Consider the following 17495-nt stretch of genomic DNA (forward strand, 5'->3'; position numbering starts at 1 on the left):
CCAATGCTATATGACGTCGGAGACCCTGGTCCTGCTTATGCAGTTCTTACTCATGGTATGTAGGGCCTGCCTGATGACATAAGAAGAATGGAACATGGCTGAAGAATTATGAAATTTCTTCCAAAATTCTTTGAGGATCTTTCTGTGTCTTTCAGACTCTGGGAGCCTGTCAGAAACTTGAGAGTTAAGTATTGTGTAACTGAATAACCGGTGATTTCATCAAAGAATATGGGGCTTTTGAAATCAGACTGTTACAGCTAGTCACGAACATTAGTAAATGTTCTGAAATTAGTTCTGTTGATGCAAAGTAGGAAAAAAAGGTGTTAAAAATATTATTATAAACACTTGGGTTTTCTACTCATTTACTAATAGCTTCCAGACTTTTCTCTAAAGCATTACAAAAAACTAACTGGTAAATTGCTGCTATTTTTCACTTACAAAGGATGGACTTTAATTATCTCTTGTTTCTTGTCTATTTTGTTGTGTGTTTTTTTTTTTCTTCCTCAAGTTAATTTCTAAACTTTGTGATCTTTGAGTTATTAGCACGAGTCACAAATGTGTTCTTAGGTACAACAGATATATTTTACTCACATAGTAATGTCAGGGCTGTAAGTATTTTTAATGTCATTTCTCTGGTGGCAACTGCATAATTTAAAGGTGTGTCTGTAAGACTAGCTTATTTGACCACCAGTTTTCTGTATGCCTTTTGGCTGATATGTTTTTATACTTAACTGTTCATCGCAGTAGTTCAGTATGGGTTCCCCAGAACACCTTCTGCAAGGCAAACTTCATCTAATTAAAGTAACTGCTCAAATCTTGGTTCAGCAACAGAAATATTCCCTAAAAATTTAGGTAACTTGAACAGTACCACTGAAATACGTATTTAAAAAAGAAATTAAGGATATTATAGACTCTCTGGCAGATAGATCCTGCACTAATCTGTTGAAACAGTTGTATGCAGTTCTGCTGCCTTCTCTGCATTTTAACGGTCTTTTGGGTTCAGACTTAGCAGCTGCACTTGCTATTATTAAAATAGCAGTCCTTCTGGGGAAGGAGTTCCATATATTACAGTACAAAGAAGTCTGGGCACTTTTTGTGTCATGCTTGTTGTTCATAGTTTGTCTATCTTATCTATAGACTCTTTTGTAGTCAAAATTTTGTCGTACACTTACAGTTCTTTATTGACCTAAGTATTCCAAAGTTTCTAGTGATTCTATGACGGTCAGAAATCGTCGAGATGACTTACTAAGGAAAGCAGGTGAATTGTGAGATGTTCTGCTGTAGCTGCCATAGATTCAATTCCGCTCGTGGTACTGCATGGGCTTTTCAACAGCTCATTTGGAAGGTCTGAGCTTTTGTGTCTTCAGTCTGAGGTTTGTGGAAACTTAGGTGTAAGACTTTTTTTTTCTTCCAGAAATTACAGATCTTTGTCAAGATTTCACATTTCAGTGTTGATCGCAAGAACTAAAAACCCCAAAATGGAAGAAACATGTTGTTGATGACTGCTGTGTGAATGTAGTAGACCACATAGGTCGCCCAATCAGTGAGCAAAGTGAATGCCCTATAACAAAATGACTGGCAACAGAGCATTAAAAGTAGGTTGTCATAATGGAAATGTGTTCTTATTTTCATACTATTTCATTCAGTGGGAACATGAAGTGCTGGCTAGCTGTGGACACTTTTTGATTAGAGAAGTTGTAGTCTCTTCCTTTTTTTTTGGTTTGTTTTGGGTGTGTGTGTATAAGCATAAGTTTGAACTTCCTTTATTCTAAGAATAAGTTTTCATCTGGCTTTCCAGAAGAGTTTTGCAACACAGGAGTCTGTCCTTTCCTTTGAAAGCAATGCCTCAGTTTGCCTGATGGCCTCAAGAACTTGCGATACTCCTACTTGGATTATTAGCAGTGCTGCAGGGAGGCTGCAACCCGGTGCTCAGTTGAATTGAAAATTGTTTCTCCTTTGTAATACAGAGGATGTTAGATTAGCAGTGGTGTTACACGGCAGGAGCAAAAATTTGGCACTGATACTGCAGTTGAAGTCTTTGAGATGTGTCAAGGGTGTATTCACACCAGGACTGGTGCCAAGGGACGCACACAACCTATTGTGTGTAGGGTGAAGCAGCAGCAGACATGTGGAGCACATCTCGATCCTTACACCTTGATTGTTGTGTATAATGCGGTTAACTTGTTAACACAGAAACCAAGAACCTTGCTTCTTTAGAAACTGGGCTATAAAATGTTTGATTTCTCTTACTTACTGGAGAACGCGTTTGCTTCTGACGCTAATAGTGTTCTGAGGCTATAAACTAAAAGAAAAGGGGATGGGGGGGGGAAAGCAAACCAGATCTCTTAAAAGTAGGTGAAATTATTCTTTGTAACAGTTGTGGAAGCTGCAGATTCCTATAGTCTAACCTTAAATAGACAGTCACAGAATAACAGAATGGTTTGGGTTGGAAGGGACCTTAAAGATACCTAATTCCAGCCCCACTGTTGTGTGCAGGCACACCTCCCACTAGACCAGGTCTCAAATGGACTGAAATTACTGGCATCTCTTGTCTCTGGACTATAGTAATTTTAGATTGGTATTAATTTGTTAATTAAAAAACGCTGTGAGAACAAAACAGGTAATTAAGAAAGGTTTGCTTTTTCTGAAAGGTACGTGTCACTATTTTTGCAGGGTTCTGTGGTGGAACTAAGTTAAGCAGAATCAGCAAAACTACCACACTTAGTGGGAAATAGAATTACTTTTTTTTTTTTTTTTTTACTTCACTGAAGTTTGCTGACACAAGATTAGCTTTAGATATGGCAGTTTCCTCCTTTACCAGGTGTAGCAACTTAACTTGCTTTTGAGTAAGTTGAAGATCTAACTCTGAGAGTTTTATAGGGGCACAATCTCCATGTTCCTGTTAAGCGCTTTACCATAAATTCTGGCACTGTAAACTCTTTCTTCCACACAATGTGATAGTCTTATTTATCAATGTAAGCTATGATGATTTAATACTTTCCTGCTAGTTAAAGGTTTTAAATAAGGATCTAGAGGAAAGTTTTGAAAAATTAGGTAAATCAGAATGCGGCACAATGTTCATTCCAGAACTTGATGGTGTGACCTGATGAGAAGTCAGGTTCTGTTGAATAAATTCTGTGTGTTTGAACTAGCAAGTGAGATCCAGCAAGGGAAAGATATTTCCAATTATTTCCTAGTAAAATGTATGATGTTAAACTGAAACAGCAGTTTTAGCAGTGAGTTTTTGTTGTCAAATATTGTAAATTTGTTGAGAAAAATATAGCCTTTATATATATCCCCTACTTGTGGAATGGTTATAAATTTCATTAGAAAAAAAGAAAAGTATTATAGTGAACTGTTTTCACTTCACTGGAAATTAATCAGGACTACAGCTGAAACCTAAAAAACCATTACAGGATCCCAGTCTCCTACGAGGTAGTATCAGAATGATTTGTTTCTTTCTTGCTCAAATGTGAGTGACGGGACCAAGAGCTGGAGTTCATATGTGGTTTCTCTGATCAGGTTAGTTGGTTAGCAATGTACCTTTTAAAGAAATGCCAGGTGATTTCTCTGTAAAACAGAGACTTCGAATAGAAAAGCATTAGTAAATTCCAGCCATTTTAGAAATGAACTGTCATCCTTGCTGGAAGTTGTGATGACAGAATATTTCATCCAAATTTCTCACCACGTATCTAGATTTATTCCACGCCGAAGTATAGAAATGTCACTTGTTTTCAAAACCTACCACCTGTAACATTTTTAAATGGAGACAAATTTCTCTAACTGCAGCATAGCGATTTTGAACTGTTCATAATTTCTTTGTCTTCAGAACACTTCAGTAAATGGGTAATTCAGGGTGATTCTTTTACTGTTTACTGTGTGTTTTCGTTAAATGCCTGGGGAAGCAGAAGCCATAACATTTGCTTGTGGATTAGTCTGTGCTTATGCATTTATTGTCTAGCACGCCTATTTCAATTAAAATTCTGTATCTCTTTATAGGATTATCACCAAATAGTTCATATCATCCCTGACCCCAGTAGAAAAACAGAAGTTTATTCAGTACCTATTAGACAAGTTTTCCAGACTGGTTTAATCACGGTTACAGCCACGCACACAGATCTGCTAAAAGCAGATTTTAGTAGCGGGTCTTCTATTAAACTTTACTTATGCTGCTGATATTTTTAAAAACAAGCACACACAACCTTGCTGACTGATGTAGATTATCCTTTGGATGCGAACAGGTTAGTTACCTGTCATTGTGACTTGTGCAGAATGGGTTTGTGATCTTGGGTGCATCCCCAAAGCACGTGAAAACAGCATCCATGGTCACAGCAGCCCTTTCCACACAGACTTTCCAAGCATGGTGTGAAAGAGTTGGGTGCCCAAGACTGTGGGAAACCAATTTAGATCTAAGTTAGCTCCAAGGAGAAGTGCTGAGGGAGAGGAATGGAAAGGAATTATGTAGCCATATGTTCCCACAAAGCACATTCAGATTTAAGCCATTTAGCCATTTGTTAGCTCAGTTGTTTCTCATGAAAGACAGTGAGGCTGCTGATTCTCCTTTGCTATTGAATAGTCTGTGGGTAAAGTGCCTAGCTAGGGTGAGTCTCATCTTCAACTTCATTTGGGAGGCTGTGAAATCTGACTTTCTTGCTTCCCAAATGAGTTAACTAATAGACTAAAGGGATTTTGGAGAGTGTACCATACTTTTCATTCTCTTCCACTGACATACTTTATTAATTAATGCACAATTCCACTCAGATTTTGAGAAGCTCAGTAAGCATTGCTTTTGTCTTAGGGTTGAGGAAAGTGAATCAAAGAAACCACGTAACACACTGAAAAGTTATGAGGGGAGTCCGCTTGGACCAGAAGCGGAGCCCAGAATTTCCAGGTTCGCAGGGGGGCTTTAGGGACTGCCAAATGTTATTGTGCTGGAGCTGATGTTCTAATTCTTGCAGCAAGACTAGGGGATACAAACATCAAAGGAAATCAAGGAATTCAAAGCGATGCCGTATTTATTAGCTTGATTGTTTAGCTTTTTCCTCTACATCTTACCTTTAACAACGTCTAGCACAGCTGTTAGATACATGTGCACTAAAACTATGGCAATCTGTTGCATGCTACAAAATTGAGGATGTGGTCATTATACATTGGAAGCAATTATATGAGTAACCTCATTAAATGCTTATAATACTCTCCCAATTCAGTTCACTCAGCACTGACAATTTTGGGTTAAGATACAGTGACAACTTCTCTGTTTATACTGTTTATATGTAAAGCAGCTTGAGAGAGAAAAAAAGAGTCCAAAACGTTACATTAATTTTTTGCAAAGAGCTGTAATTGCAGCTTCCCAGCTCTGAGGCTGAGTAGTTGCAAATAGTATCAATAACATAACTGTCAATGTAGCTTTAATTATTTTATCAAAGATTCTCTCTGAATCAAAAATGCATAAACTTGTATGGGGTTTGCTAATAGGAGAATCCAATTTTAGCTGTATTTGTTACAGTAATTTTCTGCTTTATGGCTTGCCTATTTGAATGTTTTTTGCATGACAGTATACTTTTGGAACACAGTTTAGATCTATGATTTTTTTTCTGCTTTTGTAAGATTTTTGGAGTATTTTGATCGTGGGGCTTTGGAGAAATTGTAACTAATGCTAATAGGTCTCTAATAAAAGAAAACTTTCATGTATTTTCCTTTAGATGTGGATCCTCTAGGCTGTGCAGTTTCTGTGCAGCCAGTTGTGAAGGTTTGAAGCAGGTGTATTGCATGCAAGTGGATTGCTGCTCTAGGTTCGGTGCTTCTTTCCACAGGACTACCACTTTGAATGCACAGGGGCGAGCTGTTTCTCCTGTGATAAAAAGGTAGTGAAAAAGAACTGGCTCAAAAAAGAACTGGCTGCCTAAGGTATGAGGAAGGAGACACTAAGTATAATTAGGACACGGTAACTTTTTATAAAGAATCAGTGATTTGGCAGCAACCATGGCAATTTTCCTGCTGTTCTCTGGCTTTGAATGTACAGAAGGACTGTTGCCCTCCTTAGAGGCTCGTAGAAGCCCTGTGATATTATTTATCGTCAATAACATGCAGAAGCAAAAACTTCTGGAGTAAGAAATTGACTGTTTATCAGAAAAAGTGAACATAAAATAGTCAAATGTCACTTCTGGTTACCATATCAGTATCTTGAGCCACAAACCATTGGAGGAAAGGGGAGCACACCAGTGGTATATTTTCTATTTTCTTACACTCTTCATTAGGCTACAGGCTGCTGAGACAGACAGGATATAGACTTAGCTGAACCCTTAATCTGCCCTCAGTTTTATTCACCACTTTATTTTCTTCTCAACCATGTAATATCTGAGACCTCTAAAACTTCACGTAGATCAGCCTCCATATTGCTAGCAGAAGAAAGGCTAGTGGCATTACTTAGTAGTTGTTGCCAATCTGTGTTTTCTATGTTTCCAGCCTTACCTGGAAAGGAAATATAACTTAAAGCAGAAATGGACATGCATGCTGTGCAGTTATTTGTATGGATAATAAACTTTTGTGCTTTTGTACTGCTGCCATTTAAACATTCAGTAAAAACACTTTGAGAATGCTAATGAATTTGTTCCCACAATGGAAGCACAGACATGACGGCCAACATTTTTCAAATTTAAGTATCTAAAATTAGACACCAAAGTGTTTTTAGAACCTATAATAAAAATGATTGAATTTTTACAACGGTGGAATACTCAGCTTGAAGCATGTGAATGAATGAAAGAATGAAGCAAGTGGCTTCATTACTCATACAAAAATACACACACTTGTGGAAGACTCACAATTCCTCCCACCAGCGTGGAAAGAAAAGCCTAGTCCTATTAAAGTTAATTGCAAAGCTCTCATTCACACTCAGGGAGTCAGTATTTCATTCCTTGGTGCTGGGATGGTAGCAGCCTGTGTCACTCAGGCTGCTATGAGTTTTAAAAACCTGATTTCTGAGGATTAGGCCATTACTGGTTGATTGCTCTGCTAAGTAAGTAGGCATATGCTTACTCAGAGTACCAATTTTTAGCCCTATGCTTCACAGAAAGAGGAACAACAACAGCAACAAAGTCCTCTACGCCTTTGGTCAGCAAAAACATACAACGCAGTGCAGAAGGACTGTAAGCTTACCGAAATATGATTACAAGAGATAAGCAAGTATGAAATTGGTAGTGTAACATAGATTAAATTCCCATGAAGATATGTAACCAAAACCAAGAAACATTTTCCAGAAAAAGTTGAGATCCATAATCCTAACAAGCAAAACATTTCTGAGAAGAAGGGTGGGAGGAAGAGGGAGAGGAAAGAGAGAAAATCGTGAATCAGCCCTCATGACCACCCCAGATAATTATCAGGTTGCATAAAGAAGAACTTACATTTTAAAATACGAGCTTGAAAATACTGCATGTTTTTTCCTGGTAACTCTTCTACAGATACACGTGGTTGCAGATGTGTTGGTGTTTATTAAAATTTAAATATCTTACAAAAATAGATTTATCTGGTATCAGAACCTTTTAATTTTTTCCTTTTGACTCTTTTTTTTGTTGTTTGTTTGGATGTTTGTCTTTTTGGTCTCAGCTGTTAATACTCCTTATGAATCTCAGCTTTTTGGATTACAAAAGTTTTTTTCTGGACTGAACTGACCTGGATATACAACATGCACAACAGCACTGCTGAAGCTGATGGGAACATAACGGGACCATGTAACGGGACTTCATCCCCACAGCCGGAGACCTCAGAGTTTTCCATGGGTGTCTTGGTGCTCCTGGCTCTGCTTATGGTGCTGCTAGCTCTGGTCACAGTCCTTGGAAACGTCCTGGTAATCCTTGCTTTCATCATGGACAGAAATCTCAGGCATCGGAGCAACTATTTCTTTCTCAATCTTGCTATTTCTGACTTTGCAGTGGGTAAGTTGCAATGCTAGAGACCTGTAGTATTTACTTTCTAGTAATGTTAAGAGGTGCAAGGGGGCCTTATTTTGGTGGGCAGTTTCTTGGAGAAATATTTCCCAATCGTGTGCCATGGGGAAGGGTAAGGAATGTTGGAAACTGTATTAAGTGTTTTAGCAGCCTATTATGTCTCAAAATATGAGATACATAATGCATCATTTCTCATATAAATACTTGTAATGTCGCTTATCTTTCAGAAACACATTATCATAGGAAATAGGTCCTTTGTCATGCAAGTAGATGTTTAATGTTTTTGCTTCAAGAAAAAAATACTTCTGTGTGTGAATCAACATTCACTAAGAAAGAGTGGGAGTTTTTTTGTAGTAAGTTGACTGAAGTCTAGAAAGCCAAATTACATACAGTTTACAATATCTGGTGCATCTTGCTTATGTTGTTGATATCTTCCATTTCAATCTACTGTAGCACAATACAGATAATAACCTCAGGTTTGCAACTAAACAGTAATGCATAATGTTTTTCTACATTTTGTAGAACATTGTGCTATCTACAGTCTTACCTTAGGAATATGTGTCAGGTAAATAAAAATAGCAAATCAAACAATTTCTAAGAAGTTTAATAATATACATGTCCATTTATACATAGGAATACAAGTCTGAAACTTGTTTGGAGAAAAAACGCAATTAAAACAGTGTGATGTGCAATTGGAGATTGATGTATTGAAATGCTCTGAACTGTTGAATGGCTCTGGCAAAAATCTTGCTTAAATTACTGTGTATGCAGATGAATGCTTATGAAGAAGGGTGGCTCTTTCCTGAAGTCCATATTCTGAATTGCCACATCACAACAACAACTTCTGAAACTGTTTTTATTCTGTATGATGTTTTGATCCCTTCCCCCATAAGGATGATGACTTCTTCCAGTTTGTAACTGCCTTGTTGTGCTGCAGAGCTCTTGCTGCCTGCGGTCTGGATGCATGCCTAATCTTTTTGAGGCACCCCTCTGGTTACCCACTGGTCTCACTCAAATAGCACGAGCCTCTGCACAGAAGCTGCAGCAGTCTGAACACCCAGATAGGTGCTTCTGAGAGAAAACACCTCGTTGCAGCTGTACCAAAATTCAGATCATCCCCAGGGCTAAGAGTCCTGCAGATGTCACCTTGAGCCCATCGTGTCCCCCAGTCTGGGATTTTTGATTCTTGCCTGTAGCTCTCAAACCCTATTCTGCCAGCCAGTGCCCTGCAACCTGGACCTTTGTCAATGACAACAGTTCCCTCCCGACAGTACAGGGTGCCTTATGGTACACAGGAGAAGAAAAACAAACAAGAAAACAAAACAAACAAACGAAAAACCCCAGCAGTGGAAAAAAAAAGAAAAAAAAAAAAAAACGATGGCATACTGTCATCCTGCTCATAGTCTAGCACCATGTTAAACAAGTACTGTCTTCTAGTTGAGAAGTTTGAAGTAGGAAAAAAGTACAGCTTATTTGGCATTGCCTAACTTCCATAATTTCGTGTTTGATGACATTTGTCGAGTTTTTCATTCAAAACTTGGTTAAAAGTTTTGCATACTTTAGCATCACACTGACTTGTAGTTCTGTAGCTACACAATTTAGAGTCAGGATATGCATAGATTATCTTTAGTTTCTACTGGATCCTAACCGCTAAAAGCGTGTTTTTAAGCTTGCAGAGTCCTTTGCTTTTTACTTCTAATATATGCATTCTGATTTTTGACCTTCGACAATTTCTGCTTCATCTCTATACTTCTGGATCTATAGCATACAGAGGTCTCTTGAATCATGGTAGAGAGGGAGAGCAACAGGTATTCTTCTCAAGATTTTTAGGGAAATGAAAACTCTCAAGATACTCTTCAGTACCAGTTACAGCATCATAGACTATTATAAAGTAATTCTAAAATTGATTTATTTTTTTTTTCCTGTGAATGTTAAAGTACATGATGTAACCTTTTGTTCCAAGGAGCAGGTATTAGTTGCTCTGTAGAGGCATTTAATTGCAGCCTTGATGCTGTTCATTCTTATGGTTTGCTGCATTTATCTGACATAGCAAAGTACGCTGTTAGCTCTTCAGCCTTGCAAGTGTGCCTTGTGACTCTGTGTGTAGTAAAATCACCTAGAATATTGTTACAATGAAATTATACTGGCAGTTTCATGACATTTGGATTTAACAGCCCGATTTTGGGTAATCATGGTCACTTATGTATGTTCCCACTGCTTGATGTGTTCCCACAGATAATACCCTGTCAGTTCACCACTGAAAAGTGGTTATGATGATATTATGACAAAAGGAAATGTTAAACAGGATGTACATAATAAAACCTTGCAGTTTTGTTAACCTTCTGGTTATACGTTTTGAAAGATTAATTTGAAATTCATATTGTGTTTCTATAAAACTTACTTCTGGAGCATTTTTGGATATCATATAGTGCTTCTAGGAGGATAGAAGCATGGCAGTTAGACCATATTTTTGGAAAAAAGTGAATTATAGTAGGGGGGAAAAGGTTTCTTTTGTCTTTATTTTAATGTCAGTAGCTTAATATAGAATGTTCATTGATTGCATGAGAATACGAAGCCTTCCACCTAGCAGTTCCAGTCAGCATCACTTTTTTGTTAGATACCACAGGAATGTTTCTATGTTTGCATAGTGCTGACTGATGCATGTGTTTCCTTTATTTCTACAGGTGCGTTCTGCATACCACTGTACATCCCTTATGCCCTGACAGGGACCTGGTACTTTGGAAGAGGCCTTTGCAAGCTCTGGCTAGCTATGGACTATCTCATGTGCACAGCTTCAGTGTTTAACATTGTCCTTATCAGCTACGACCGTTTCCTGTCAGTTACAAAGGCTGTAAGAACATTTCTAATTACTTCTTTATATATTTTGAGTTTTCTATAAAACTCAGAGTACTCACAAAAAACACTAGAAGTTAAGTAGTCCTTCATTTTCCTACCATTTCATTCTGGAGAAACTCTGATGCTTGAGTACTTTGTAATAGATACTTAAACTCTGGCAGAAAGGTTGCTTAGATATGCTTTTTCTTAGCCTCTGAGAATTTACCTAAGTACGCAAAGTTTGCAAAGATTTCATAGAGATTTGGCAGATGTGGGCAGCTAAGTTCTTTGGAGACTTTTTCTGTGCAAGGTATTTCTCAAGAAAGTATACTGGAAGTAAGATGTTTCCTTCCATTTTCCTAGCTGTATGTGCCGTGGCCTTGGGATTTAGAGACAGGGGATTTCCTTGCTCACAATTTCAGTGTTTCCCTCCTTCTGCCTGGATTAGAAACTATCTAATTGCACTACAAAGGGAGGTGGGGAGGTCAAGGTGGGAAAAAGGCAGTGGGAGTATGGGTGACCTGGTCTTTGGTCATTAAAAGAGTGGTAATGAGAACTAGGTTGAGTCAAGGAGGCACTTAGGGTTGTGACAAATTTTTAAAAGGAGAAGAGGGTATGGAGAGAGACATGGGATTGACTGCAGAATAGGTGAGGATTTGTTTCCCCAAGGGGGTGACTAACACGTGCTGCCAACAGGCAGCTGAATGGAGACGTCGCTTGAAGTAAAAAGAAGGGATCAAAACGTGCAGAGAGGGGAGAGGTGTTTCATGAGTGTTATCATTCATCTGCTTCTAAAGATATCTACTAAATATTAATACCCACAATTTCTAAGCTTTACCTGGTGGTTGGTCCACATGGAAGACAATTAATATCCTTTGTTTTTGATGAGCCTACTAGCTCGAGGGATGTGAGCTGTGTGTTAGATTGGGAGGTTCTTGTTTGGGACGTGCTGATACAATGCCTTATCTCTTTCTCTTCTTCCTTGGTGTTGTGGTTTTAGGGCTTGTTGTTGTTGTGTTTCTCTTGTTGTTTGTTTTTTAAAGCTGAATAATAAAGTATGAAAAACCCTGTATTTATGGAATTGCAGTATTGAAAAATATTAATGAAGTCGTAGAGCTCAGGATGTGAGAAAAGTAAATTAAAAAGGCTTCTGCAACCCAGCTGGGCCCCATGTTCTTACATGATCACCTTCTGTTTTTTTTTTTTTTTTTCTTTCTAGATAATTAGAATGGAGTAAGTCCAGAAATGTGTAATTTTTTATCCAAAAGAAAAAATATCATGTGTCCTCAAAGACTTGGGATCCACCTCTGCTGCAGCACTAGCTTGTGGTCAGATGCGAGTCATTTCAGACTTGAGTTTTTGTGAAGATGCACTGAGCTTCCTGTTTTCTGACTACTAAATTGAGATGCTTGTGGTCTTGCAGAAGGCTGCAAATTCATTACTGCAGATGAAGGGAACTGGAGTGGTACTCTAAGCTGATGTTTTAAGATGTAAAGGAGTCTGAAATATCAGGCCCAGATGTTTGAGATTCTAAAATAATGCTTGTAAAACTGTTCATTACTCTGTTACTCATGATAAAATAGGAACAACAATGCCCCTCAGGTCATATGTGAAAATTAATGAAGATACCATTTATTAATAATTGTGTAACATGCAGTTACTACACCAAAAAACAGCATAGGAAGTTGGTGAGGAAGATAGTACTTCTGGGTCTCAGTAAAGTCTGGGATGAGAAACGTTGAACAGTATGGCATAAATAAAATTGACCAACTTCTCATTAAGTGATCATCTTGAGTGTTGAAAGATGCGGGGGTCCAAGAGCTAGAATTATGTATTTTACATACTGTCCAGGCTGTTAAAATGGTGGTTTTAACTCATATTTCCTAACTTTGGATGATATGACTTTAGCTCCTAATATCTTTTCAAAGATTTTTACAGCTAGAGAGTAAAATAAATTAGTGCAGTCTGGGTAGACATAAAAACATCGTTTGCAGTAATACAACGAGCTGTTTATGAGGTAAAGTGAGTGTTAAAACAGAATGTTTCAATAAAATAAGGGATGTTAAAGCATATGTCTGGGATAGATTGTTCTATTATGGCAAGAGGAAATAATATTTAAAAATATACTGTCTAGTGTTTGCAGTCTCTCATAGCATCCTGTCTAATGCAGAAGTCTTCTACTTTTGCCTGTGCAGGAAAGAAGTCCAACAGCTGCTTTGACTCTCCTCGAAGTCTGAGCATGCATTTCATGAATCATAAACTGATTCACTGATTCCTTATTACTGTCTGACTGTGGTGGTGATGAAAACAAGCCACGTCTCTGTACCCCTAGAATGGTAGTTTAGCCATCGTAATTTCTGGTCCTTTCCAATCCTAAGTATTAAAATTAATTACAGAATTGCAGTATTTGATGAGCAAGATTAGTAGTGTTTTTAGGACCTTACAGAAGTGAAGATGCTCTATGTGTCTGGGAAACTGCAGAACAAATGTTACATCTGATTTGATTGCTTATTTTTTTGAGATAGTTGTTCCAAAATGTTACCTGAGTAAGTGACAGGTCCTTTTCTCACAGGTATCTTACAGAGTCCAGCGGGGAATAATGTCCAACCCTGTTGTCAAGATGGTGGCCATCTGGGTCTTTGCCTTCCTCCTCTACTGCCCAGCAATTTTCTTGTGGGAACACGTGTCTGGCTACAGCACGGTGAAGGAAGGGCAGTGCCACGCTGAGTTCTTTGACAACTGGTACTTCCTCCTTTGTGCATCCACCCTGGAGTTCTTTGTGCCGCTGCTCTCAGTCACCTACTTCAACGTGCACATCTTCCACAACATCCAGAGGCGCCAGAGACGTGGCAGCATTCAGGACTCTGAGCCTCCAAGGAGCAGCAGCTCGTCCTGGAGGTCTTGCTTCTTGCCAAGGCCTGATGTGTCATCTTCGTTGGAAGTGGAGGACAGTGTTTCATCATTAACGAGGTCGTTGAGACCATCACTGGTTTCTACCTGCGCATCTCCACCACCAATGAGTCCCACGCCTCTCAGAAAGGACTTCTCTGCTTCTTTCCGCACAAATGCTGGGTCAAAACTGCAAAGAGACAAAAAAATTGCAAAGTCGCTTGCCATAATTGTTTGTGTCTTTGCCATTTGCTGGGCACCATATACTTTACTAATGATTATTCGTGGGGCCTGCCAAGGACGGTGCATTCCTAGAACCCTGTATGAAATTACCTTTTGGCTTTTGTGGCTCAATTCCTCTCTGAACCCATTTCTTTACCCACTCTGTCACATGAGGTTTCGAATGGCCTTTATGAAAATATTATGTCCCCAAAAGTTTGCAAAGTTGAGATCACCTTCTATTTAGAGAGTTGAAGTAAATAATTTACAAATAAGGTTTGTCTCTTACTTAGTGATTTTTTTATAGGCATCTTCAACAGAAACAGAAAATATTTTGTTGGCTAGGGGCATTGGTTGAGTGCAGTAGAGGCATGTACTTGCTCTGATTTGCTAGTTTTCAGATTTTTTTTGTTTGTTTATATGGTTCATGCAAGGGTAAACAACATCTAATGCAACGAATTACCTGGTTTTTGCTGGATGTTCTTCCTGGTTTGTGGGTATGATGTGCTCTTTTTTTTTTTTCGTTGCTTTTTTAAAGTGCTATTAAGAAAAAACTCTTCTATGGATATCTCCACAGATGTTCACTGGAGGGAGATACCTCTTTTTGTATGTGCTGAGTAAAACTTTTATATCCAATTTGTGAATCTGAAGCTATCAGTGAAAAAACATTTCTGCTATATTTTTGAAAGGTCATGTAAAATCCTCACAGGAGCAGTATCACTTCCTTAAAAAAGCGTTATGAAGACAACATAGTGCTCTGTAGTGATTATGTTTACCAGGCAGGGCAATATGCAAGTGAACAGACTGCCTAATCTGGCATATCTGTCCTTTTCTAATTATAATATTGTCCATATTTGATGTTGCAGGACATCATACATGTAAGTTAGTAACTCTGGATCTTTTAGAAAATGAACGTTTCCATGGTAATGATTTTTGGGATTGTTTATCAAAATTGTAAGACATAAACAGTTGTTCTTTTCTCCTGATAGTGGCTTCCTCTTTGGTCATGCTTCAATGATCTTTAGTGCCAGATTTCTGCACTATTAGATTACCTAAAAGATAGGCCACTCCTGGGCACCCGATCACATTGCTGTTGAATTAGCAGAGCAAGCAATACAAAGCTTGTGCTGGATTTGTGATTTTGACTGGCTGCATGAGAACAGACAATACTCTCTCGGGTGGAAAGGTTTGCAAGTACAAAGATATTCCATCAAAATGACTGGGACAAATTTGAACTGACAGTGATTTTTATTCTAGATCAGTTCTTTTGTGCCATGTTACTGTGATGATATGTGGATTTTCTCTGCCACTGAACCAGCATCAAGCTGGATTTTCTCTATAGCTGAGCAAGCGCCATATTCACTGCTTGAGAATAGGGTTCACAGAGATCTGTCTGAAAGCTGACACAGAAGTGTCTTAAGCAGCTATTAACAAACTGTGGGTGAATAGGCAGTGCTGGAAAGAGCAGGTAATGTGTTGGGGAGGGTAATGGAGTTTGACTGTAACCCATTCCACATGCCAAATTTTGTTACCTTATGTTTGGTTTTGGAAGTTGCACAAGGCTTTCACAGATAGGTAAGTGAGAGTTACTGGTTATTTTTTTCTCTTCATGTGTGTATACACACAAATGTATAAATTAAAGAAATAGGAATTGAATGCACAGAATAATGAAGATTTAAGTAGTCTTCTTTTGAAATAAATATCTAATTTGAAATGGGCTGTAGAGGTGTTGCAAAACCAGAGGACTCATTTGTAAGCACAATTCAAATGCATGTAAACAGCTCAAACACAGCACAGAAGCTAATTTTATTTTTATTGTTAAATCATATTCTGTTTAGAGATCTAGAGCTGAAGACTTCTCTTGACAGTTTTCATGCTGGCAGAGGATTGTATTTCACAACTTATTATGCTTCCTTCCCTTACATAAGTAGTAGTATGCATTGTGAGCCTGATTGCAAAGAGAGAAACAGCTTCAGGAGGTCATTGATTCAGCACAGCAGTTTTCACTGTTATGAGCTAAGGTGCTGGCATAGATTTCTGTAGGATGTGCTTTTTCTGTAAGGCTTTAAAAAAAACAATCACAAAACACCCACACATACACATTTGAAACATTTATAGAACAGCTAGTGTACTAAATAAACATCTGTTCAACAGAGAAGCTGTAGGCGGGCCCAAGCTGGGAAAGACTTGAATTGTCTGCTTTTGTATCTTTATGCTTTCAGTATAAAAGAATGTTGTGCAAGAAAACGGTTTGCATTTTATGACTAAATGTATTGATTACTTTGAAAGAATAGCCTTACACAATTATTGACTAGGTAAAATGGATCCACACTGTAGTACTGGAAAAGAAGAGTTTTTCGGGGAGAGAGCACAGTGTGCAGCAAACTTGAAACCTCACAGTACTGAAGTTACTAGTGGTCAATGTTTTTGATGTTCTGTATTACACCCACAATGTTCAAACCATTTTGTCACACCACCTCTGTTTGTTTGGAGAGTTCTTTTTATTTTTCTAATTGCTCTACTGCTCCCAGGTCAACACAAATGCTCAGCTGGTATTCTCACAACATTAAAGATGTCTTGCTCAAAATGGCATCCCAGGTCTTCCCCTCTCTAGTAGAGCTGTTTCAGGCTTCTGCTAATATGCTTATTCAGTATTTTTTCTTGTGCATGCCTTTCGTGCACTGACACAAATGTACCTTCCTTGCCAAGTTTGTTTTTCTAAGCAAAATCTCCCTATCCATCCATCACTCATCCATTTCCTCATTTCATGCCCTTGCACTTTTTCCTGTCTTTGCAGATGTCCAATAGCTATTGTAAATACACTGTGATCATAGGCTTATGACTGTGAGGTTCAACTCAAACTGCAACAGCATTTTTCTAAAGTTACCCTCTCATGTCTTAAAAAAAAATAAAATAAATAAAAAATAAAACATGCATGTTGGAAGAAATGGTGTTATCTTTGTTTATTTCTTAGACAAGTCCTTAATCCTAATGATTCTCTGAATTTCTGTCCTTTATGTCAGGTTATGGTTTTCCTCCACAGGGAAGAAGGGAGACCACATAAATTTTTCCCTCAGTCCCATGAAGGACTATGATAAAACTTCCATAATTTTCCTATGGATCTTGTGGCATCTTTTGAAGATTGGTGCAATGTTTGACTTTTTTTCAGTGATTGGGAACCTCCCTTCATCTCCATGACTTTTCAAAAAAGATAAAAGACTTTCAAGGATGCAGGTTCTCTCAGCACTGTTGAGTGCAGCCCATAGGGTTCCATGGACTCTTACAGGTCAAGTGCTCCCAAGTAAATCCTGACTCAGTCCTCACCTGCAGGTGAGGCAGATTCCTTCCTTGAGTTTGCTCTCTGAACACAGAGGTGGGAAAGACCTGGTTAGTGAAGACGGAAGCAAAGAAAGCAGTGGTAACCTCAGCCTTATCTACATCTTCTATCGCTAGGTCACCAGGCCTGTTCAGCAACAGGCCCATTTTTTTCGTATTCATGTTTTTACTGTTAATGTGGAGGTGGAAGTTCTTGGTCTTTGTGTCATCCTCAACGTCCTTTACAAGCATAAACTCCAGCTAAGCTTTAGTTTTCCTAACACCATGCTTACA

The 17495-nt window shown here is 38.4% G+C and overlaps 1 protein-coding gene across 2 annotated transcripts; it reads left to right on the plus strand.

Moving 5' to 3' along the window:
- The first annotated feature begins 3438 nt into the window (after window positions 1-3438).
- LOC308190968 (histamine H3 receptor-like) lies at window positions 3439-16825 on the plus strand. Of its 2 annotated transcripts, XM_080582823.1 has the most exons (4): window positions 3439-7145; window positions 7603-7931; window positions 10628-10794; window positions 13351-16825. In XM_080582823.1, the coding sequence occupies exons 2-4, from the start codon at window positions 7682-7684 to the stop codon at window positions 14131-14133; spliced, it is 1200 nt and encodes a 399-aa protein (XP_080438949.1). In that variant the 5' UTR covers window positions 3439-7145; window positions 7603-7681; the 3' UTR covers window positions 14134-16825. The 2 variants fall into 2 exon arrangements, with proteins under 2 accessions (XP_080438949.1, XP_080438948.1); XM_080582822.1 differs by having other exon boundaries at window positions 3439-7931.
- The last annotated feature ends 670 nt before the right edge of the window (window positions 16826-17495 follow it).

The sequence above is a fragment of the Anser brachyrhynchus genome, assembly GCF_964034855.1.
Source record: "Anser brachyrhynchus genome assembly, chromosome: 2".
Classification (NCBI taxonomy): Eukaryota; Metazoa; Chordata; class Aves; order Anseriformes; family Anatidae; genus Anser; species Anser brachyrhynchus.

Excerpts from the sequence above, each read along its gene's own strand:
- LOC308190968 (XM_080582822.1), top strand. The coding sequence starts at position 7,682 with ATGCACAACAGCACTGCTGAAGCTGATGGGAACATAACGGGACCATGT. Across the intron at positions 7,932-10,627 it reads TATTTCTGACTTTGCAGTGG|GTGCGTTCTGCATACCACTG; the intron begins GTAAGTTGCAAT and ends TTATTTCTACAG. Across the intron at positions 10,795-13,350 it reads TCCTGTCAGTTACAAAGGCT|GTATCTTACAGAGTCCAGCG; the intron begins GTAAGAACATTT and ends CTTTTCTCACAG.